We start from the raw sequence: 8,676 nt of genomic DNA on the forward strand, positions 1-8,676 counted from the left end.
TTTGTGGATCCCTGAGGGTCCCCAAGGGTACCCCAGAGAGTCCATGGGCCCTGCTGATCAACTCCTCTCCCTTCCCCCCCTCAACTCCTTCTTCCCGCCCAGCACCTCCTGCATGCTAAGAGTCCAACAACACAGCAGGGCTAAGGCAGGCTTTCTACCTATCCTGGCTCTGCACCATTCCCAGAAGCAGCCAGCACATCCCTACAGCTCCTGGGGGGTGGGCAAGTAGGTCTCCTTGTATTGTCCCTGATCAGAGCACCAACTCAGCAGCTCCCATTGTCCAGAAGCTGTGGCCAATGGGAGCTGCAGAGCAGTGCCCACAAGCAGGGGCAGTCCACAGAGACCCCATGGCCTCCCCACTCAGGCACATCCCTCTGGCAACAGCTCCTATCACTTTCAGGAGACAACTCAGGTAAGCAGCATCCAGACAGAATCCATGTCCCTCACCCCATTCCACATCCAAACTCCCTTCAAGAACCTCCACACCACCACACTCCACATCCACTCCTGCACACACACCTCTGCCTATGAAAGTGAGTGAAGGTGGGGGAGAGCAAGCAACAGGGGGAAGAAGGGAGGGAATGGAGTGAGCAGAGGGTATGGCCTCAGAGAAGAGGGCAAGGCTAGGGATTAGCAGGAGAGTTAGAGGGCCCCCCAAATTTTTAAATCAAAATGGGAGTGCTTGGGCTGCTAAAATTAGAGACCACTGCCTTAAATTACTGAATAAATTGCTTGGTGTTTGTCACACAAACAGTTTCTACAGAAGTAACAGCTCACACAGATGGTGCTTGTGTGCATTCAATGCAAGAAGCTCCTAGCCCTCCAGACTACGTTCAGGCTTTGGAGATCAGAACAGCTGAAATGGAGAAACTAACAGAAACAGAAGCGTATAGATGAGACTTTCAAACACACAACAGAACAGTCCCATTCCCATCTGACAGCCTCTGTGCTGTTTAGGAGAATGAAAGTCTCAGGGAAGAATATCCAACTGGAGCAGAGGGAAATGATCTCATAGTTGAGACCCTCCTTCCAAATGATGTTGTGGCATCCTCCAGGGAGAGAACTCCAGTTATTAGCAATGGATAGGTAATAGTTATGGGCGGATATGATTATTAGAAACATAGGTAGCTGGGTTTGCAATGACTGGGAGAATTGCACGGTGACTTGCCTGCTGGGTGCAAAGGTTGCAGACCTCCTGAGACATCTGGATGGATGGATGTGTAGTGCTTGAGTACCCAGTGGCTGTGGTACATATAGATACCAATGACATAGGGAAAGGATAGGAAAGAGGTCTAGAAGACCAAACTTAGGCTGGTACGTAAGAGATTGAAATCCGGGAACTGAAAGGTAGCAGGCTTCCCACTTCTGTTGTACTTTAAAAATAATACTAAAAAACAATCCCACACACATTATTACTTTGAGTTTTTGGCAAGCTGTTCTTCAAATTCTTTTTTAGTCTAGTTATATTTTTACATTTCATTTGCCAAAATGTATGCTCTTTTCTATTGTCCTCCAATGGATTTAACTTTCGCTTTTTAAATGATAAACTCAAAAGATATATAAAATAGTAAATTTGAGCACATAAATCTCCCATTCTGAATACCTGAAACTGTTTGACATCCATATCACACCTTCTAATCCATGCAAAATACACATGCTAAGACCATCTTCCTTATCTGTCATACTGAGTATATCACAAGACTCTTTTGAATCTCTCCATTGCCACTTGCCCAACTACTGCTCCCAGTTACAAGGCAGAAAAATTCAACCTGCAAGGTTGTTCATACTCTATTCCTCCTTTCTTGTCTATTCATATCTTATTGCAGGGTCCCACCCACTTATCTCTGCTAATAATGCCAGTTTCACCAAGCTTCTCACACAAACATCTCAGTACTTTTTCTTCCTACTTTCTCTCTTCACACCCTCTTGCAAATCAATAGTTCTCCACCCATTTCTTCCAGGCATGTGAAGGTGTAGATGTGGACAATTATCCATTCACAAAGACTCCCATCCACATTTATTATTCCCTTTATACACAAATAACTTGAGACATTTACTTCTCAGACCAGAAGTAACTTGCTGTTAACACACAAATTGTGCTACCACAGTTTCTGGGATTCCTATAATCATGTTAACACTGAATCCTGCTTTGGGAGCCTCTTTTTCATAGCTTTCAACTCAATTGTCTGAACAGTTTGAATTCTCCATTCTACCACCTAAAATATCTTCTGGTAACTGGAAAGGGAAAGGAGGATTAGAGAGAGCCTCCAGCTGTTATGATGATAGTCTCTGCTAATTTATCCCTCCCTCCAATCTCTAAATTTCCCCCTAAATAGTTTTAGTGCCTGTCTCTTACTCTGCTGCAGAAGACTAGGATAACAGAGGCAAATGGCCCTAAGTCTTGTCAGTTTTAATTTTTCCCCACAAAGTTTACAGTAACAATAGCAAAAACAGATGAAAGTCTAATAATGTTTCATTCTAATACACACTGAAAATGCTACAGGTAGCAGCAGAAATACTCGAGCTGCATACTGCTCATTTTTCTGTCTTTGTAAGCATTACCATAAACAGGGCTAATTTATTTTTACCACCATTTTAATGGAAGTTTCATGTGGAATTTCCTCAGTCTGTCTACACTACCATTTACACCAGGGGTGCTAACCCATTTAACAAGGAAAGCCAATGCAAAGAGCTGCACCAGAATTGTCAAGCCAAAAAAAAATATTTTTTTTTAATTTTTTTTTTTAAAGGAAGCTGCTCCTTTAAGATGGCCGCCATCTTGGGCACCATTTTTTTAAACCCCACAGCTCCGACCCAGTAAGCACAGGGAAGCCGGGGGCCGGGAGGGAGCCGGCAGGGGCTGTTGTAGGGGGGGCACAAGAGCGGCTTCGCAAGCCACACTTTTGGGGCTCACAAGCTGCAGGTTGGCCACAGCAGATTTACACTAGCACTAGCACAGAAAAACTACACAATACTAACTGAATTTACACTAGTACATTTAGTATCTGTTTAACATTTGGAAGGTTACATTCTACCAACATTAGGGATGTCAACATATAGTCGAACACCTGACTACACGCATCCCCACCTCCCATTACCTCTGTATTAGAGGCGGGGCGGGGTCCTCTGATAAAGGAGCAACAGTGCAGAGGGTGAGGGGGCCAAGGCCAGCTCTTGGCGTGTGCCTGCCTCCTTCAGAGGTGGCGGGAGGCAGGAATTGGTGCTTGGGGGTGGGGATCAGTCTTAAAAGCCAGCTCCCCCAGCACTGACTGTGGACCCGCCTGTCCCCTCCCCTCCGTATGGGGGAAGTGGAGGAGAGACAAGGGAGCTGCCTCCGAGCAGCATCTGTCCACGGTGAGCCTAGGCCTGCCGCAGACAGAGACTACTCTGTTCTGTGTCCAAGTTCCCCGTGGACAGAGGCTGTTCTGCATCCTACAGAGCAGCTTCTGTGCACGGGAAGCCTGGCCCATGACGGAGCAGCCTCCGTCTGTGACTCAGACTTCTTGCGGACAGGGACTGCTGCCACCCCATGCTGCTGCCTCTGATAGAGAGGCAGCAGCACAGGATGGCAGGGGGCTCCCCAGGAGTGGGGTCAGAGCCCACTGGCTGCCAGCCCCACCCCGGGGACGATTTGATGCAGTTACACCACTCTTCAATTCACTTACAGTAAACTTCTGATAATCCTGCACCTTTAGGACCCAGGGGGTGCTGGATTATCAGATATGCCAGACTATCGAAAGGGGGGGCTATGAGGGGTCTAGGGTGGTGTCGGGGGGGATGCTCTGCCCCAGGTGCCCCCGATTCAGCCGCTGCTGGTCAGTTTCAGCAGGAGCTGAATCGGGACGCCTGTGGCAGAGCAGCTGGGTTTCTGCCGGGTTGGTCCGGTAGTGCTGCCCCTTGGTGCTGCAAGATCAACCCAGCAGCACGTCAGTTGCTCTTGGGGACACCTGGGGCAGAGCAGCTGGGGTGCTGCCGGGTTGCGGACCAACCCAGCATCACCACCCCAGGCATCCCCAAGTCAGCCGCTGCTGAAACTGACCAGCGGCTGACTCCGGGAAGCCCGAGGCAGAGCTGCTCCGTCCCAGGCTTCCCAGAGTCAGCCGCTGGTCAGTTTCAGCAGCGGCTGAATCGGGGACAGCTGGGGTGCTGCCGGGTGGTCCCGCAGCGCCGAGGGGCAGTGCTATGGGACCTACCAGCAGCGCACCAGCTGCATTGCCCCCGGCTTCCCCGATTCAGCTGCTGGTCAGTTTCAGCAGCGGTTGAGTCGGGGAAGCCGGGGTCAGAGCAGCTCCAATGGTCCAGCTGCCCGGAGCACTTCCGGGTTCCTGATGGTGCCGGACCATCAGATGCCGGACCAATGGAGTTTTACTGTACACACTAACATCCCTAACCAACATGCAACTAAAAATTTGTTTTTAAGATGCAAAAGTTAATGGCACTCACCTAAAAAAGGCTTCCTAATCATCCCTGTCTTCTGCCCAGTCCTGTCTGTAACATCTATACACCTATAATATCTGTAACAATACACTTCTATTATTAAATTTCCTTTATACAACTAAATACTTCTACCTCCATAATCTGATATGCTCAAAAAGGAAGTCTAAGATCGGTAGCTGAATGTCTAATATTTCTCATCAGTTTCAGAAGTATGTGTACGAGACGCACCGTAATTCAAATCTTTAAATACATTACCTACATTTACTATAATCTGCAGGGCTCGACAAACTATAGAATCTATTCGCCCATGGTGAGTAGATTTCATCCATGTGCCCTATTTACCGGCGGCACGTGCATGCACAATGCGGCTCTTGCGCTTGCGCAGTGTGGGGCTGGCAAGCAGCTTTCACCGCCGTTTGTCAAGCCCTGATAATCTGCATACATCTAATTTTTGTTATATTTTATCTACAATTCTTGGAATTTATTTTTTATATTGTTTGCTATTAAAGAGTTGGCTACACTTGAAAATTTACCAAAATAACTACTCAAGAAGATTTATTCTCAAACAATTTCCCCAATCCAGTCTGGAATAGTGTCCCAAAATAACTCCATGTGGACACTCTTACTCCACCCTAAGAGTGCCCACCTTAGAGAGTTTTTCCAAAATAGCTACTATGATAAAATTTCCAAAAAAAGTTCTTGTCTTTGGAAATGTAACTAAATACACTGTTGTGTGTCTGAGAATACACATTTAACTTTTTTAAAGTCAATGCTGTAGAGTTATACTGATGAGTAACAAAAAGAGTTACTCACACGCAAAATAGATTCTAAGCATTTAGTTTCAACACTCAGGAAAATTAATCCAAATTAACTAAAGTTGTAAATTAGGGATGCTAGCATATAGCGTGTAAATGATTAACCGATAAACCTCAGCTTATCGGTTAATCCTAACAACTATACACATTCCCCTACTGTATCAGAGGCAGCAAGGAGGGAGAAGGCAGGAGCCGGTGTCCATGAGCTGGCTCCCTACAAGCACTGGATCCTGCAGAACCACCTCCCCCACCCCATTCACATGCTGCTGACTCTGACAGAAAGGCAGCAGCAGCAGGCAAAGTGAGAGGGGGCAGGCGGGAGCTGTCACACCTAAGGAGCCAGCTTTTAGTGCATGCCGGCTCTGCAGAGCCACCTTCCCCCCCCCCCCCCCCCCCGCTGCATCCTACAGAGGCAGTGGGGCAGGTGGGATGCAAGTGCAGCCCCTGTCCATAGAAAGGTTGGGCCCCCTCCAGATGGGGACTGCTGCCGCGGAGCAGCCTCTATCCACAGTGGGCTCGGGCTCACCGCAGGTAGAGGCTGTTCTGTGGGATGGCAGAACAACCTCTTAACGGGGAGCTTGGGCCCCCCTGCAGACCGAGGCTGCTGCTGCCCACCACTGCTGCCTCTGTTAGAGGCAACAGCACAGAGCAGTAGGCGGCTTCCCAGGAGTGTGGCCAGGAATACACTGGCTGATGCCCTCGTTGTTAGGGTCTACTGAATAATCATGTAACCAGAAGATTTGGTGCCATTACACAATTATTCAAGTAAACAATATCCAGCATCCCTACTGTGAACTTAAAACAGATTTATTTTAACCCCATTGAATCCTTATGTGGGCTCTCTTATTCAGAATTAAAAGTAGTTTTAATTTTGGTTAGTGTAATTCACAGGAAATTAGACTGTTAAGTATTTGGGATATACACGATTTCAATACGTGCAGCAGGGATGTTAAAATATGTGTAATTAAGTAAATGTGTAACAATTACACGTGAGGCAGCAGTCAGTTCCCCAGGAGTCAGTATGCACAGGGATCCAACTTTTAAGGTGGTTCCCTGTACATACTGACTCCCGCCTACCACCCTGGCCGCAGCATGAGGCAGCAGGTGGCTGCCTCAGGAGTCAGTACACATGAGGAGCTGGTTCCTACCGGCTGCCCTGCACATACCAGCTCCCACCTGCTGCCCCTCACCACTGCCTCTGTATCAGAAACAACAGCATAGGGCAGTAGGCAACTCCCTGCGTGTAACTGTGAATGTTAACCAATGTACCCAGGCTCACCAGTTAACCACTTACATGGTTATATTTTCACATCTCTAATATGCACAATACCTCATACCATGCAGCCAGCAGGCTCTACTTTAGTATAAATATTTCAACTAGACTCCTAATTAACTTATGTTCAGCTACACTGAACTCCCATCAAATCGTCTTTCAAATGATCAATAAGGTCAGAATTTTTACAGACATCAGAAAACAACACTGCAGGAAAAATTTTACAGCCAAACATTATTAAAACAGATTTATGTTTGAAACTATTTATGTACAACTTTTTATACAGAAAATCAAAAAGCACTCCGTTTTATATAAAGTTTAATTAGCTAATGCCTGGTATATGAGTTTATTTATATTTTCAGCACTGTACAATATTCAGTGCCAGAAACCAAAGCAATTCTCAGTTGAGGGCAAAAAAGTTCAGACCACCAAAAATAAAGTCAGTTGAATAACTGCATAGTTCTAATCCACCTCTCTTTCATAAATATTGAATGATTGTGACAATTTTTACCCCTCACAAACTCTGTAATAATTGAAACACCACCACCACCTCTGAAAATACAAAACATGACTTAGACAACAGCTCACAAAATGTGTTTGCTACCTAAGAGTTCTACACACTACATCACTATATAAATATCAAAACAATACCAGCTTTGTTATAGTGCTGCTGGTACTTTAAGTGGAGTACTTTTGTTTGTTCACTACAAAGCCCTTGAGACTCCTTGAGTGTATTTCACAACACAGGGCAGATAGAGTCACACAAGTTCTTACCTCCATACATCTCATATACAACACCTTCGTGCGGCCTTTATAACCACAAATGACATTACAAACTATTCAGGAACCACTTCACCAACCATTAAACTCAGCCACCTCTTATGACATGTTTGCAATTCACCCTTGGGGTTCCAAGTTTCCATTACTGCAAGGAGAGAAAGATGGAACAGGCACTTCTAGCCATGTTTTATGTAACCCCCACACACAATAGTTTGCACAAGCAGCAAGAGGAAGAGATGGGGGGAGGGGGGAGAGAGCAGAGATTTCACTCTGCCAGTTTCCCAAGGAGTGGGGGAAACACGAATGGTGACAGGAGGGCAGTTTGTGAGGAAAGGAGGTGCAAGTAGAGGGGACCAGCAAAGAAGGGTCCCCTAAAGGAAATGGGTAAGAAGAGACTAGTACAGTGGAGAATGCTGATTGATGGGTTGGGGCTCATGGGAATGAAGGTATATAAGCGGCCTCTCTAGTGAGACTTTCCAGAGTGGCAGGCTCCTGCGTGTGGAGAGTTGTGCTTGGGAAGGGGAAAAGAGGGTTAGACGAGGGAAACTACCGAAAAGAAAGGGGGGTGTTGAGAGAACAGCGGCAGACTGTCCAAGGCAAGATAAAGGAGGCAGGGGAAGGAATTCCGGGAACCACACACGGAAACTGCCCTGGGGGGCATAAAAGGCTCGGGGGGCATCCAGCACAGCTCTGAAGAGGAAGGGGCGCGTGGAAGGCACTGGGGGGGCCGCGGGCCCGGCGCTGCCTAAAGCCCCTCCCGTCTGGCGCGGGGGCGCCCTCACCATGAGCACTTTGGCCGCGTTCTCCAGCTGGGCGATCACCTCAGGAGCCCCCCCCGCAGCCACGGCCGCCGCCATCATGGTCTCTCTTCAATGACGCGCCATGCGCTGCATTGTGGGACGAAGCGGTCGCACAGCCAATCCGCCGGCTGGCGGGGAAGCGCCCGGACCCAGCGTACCGGCGCCGACCGGCAGCAGCGTGGCTGGCCGGAGCAGCAGGGACACGGGCGGAAGCGCCGGGCGGGACTGCCGCAGGAGCCGCCCGCCCTCTCCCCCGGGGCGGGCCCAGGGCACGCGGCCACAGGCGGGCCAGGGGCGGGACTAGGCCAGGTCAGGCCCAATACAGAGTCCGGCTCAGCGGGGGGTAGCACCGCCCCGGGCGAGAAGGGTCGCATCGCTTCGGAAGCTGAGCTGCAGTTTTCTGATTAACTTTGCTGGGGAGCGCGTGGACACCTGCTGCGTGGGGGGGCTCGGCTCCTTGCACGCGCACCTGCACCCTTTAGCCTGCTGGAATGGGGGGCTCAGCTCCTTGCACACGCACCCTTTAGCCTGCTGGAATGGGGGAGGCTCAGCTCCTTGCACACGCACCCTT

General features: G+C 48.6%; 1 protein-coding gene across 1 annotated transcript in view; it reads right to left on the reverse strand.

Annotated features, from left to right (window-relative positions):
* Positions 1-8,364, reverse strand: part of XPO4 (exportin 4) — a 129,708-nt gene extending 121,344 nt beyond the window's left edge. Inside the window, exon 1 of the mRNA XM_089775590.1 lies at positions 8,088-8,364. Coding sequence (XP_089631716.1) covers positions 8,088-8,165 — 78 coding nt within the window. The 5' untranslated portion in view covers positions 8,166-8,364. The remainder of the gene's footprint in view (positions 1-8,087) is intronic.
* Positions 8,365-8,676: the final 312 nt, after the last annotated feature.

The sequence above is a fragment of the Pelodiscus sinensis genome, chromosome 1, assembly GCF_052426305.1.
Source record: "Pelodiscus sinensis isolate ZL-2025 chromosome 1, ASM5242630v1, whole genome shotgun sequence".
Classification (NCBI taxonomy): Eukaryota; Metazoa; Chordata; order Testudines; family Trionychidae; genus Pelodiscus; species Pelodiscus sinensis.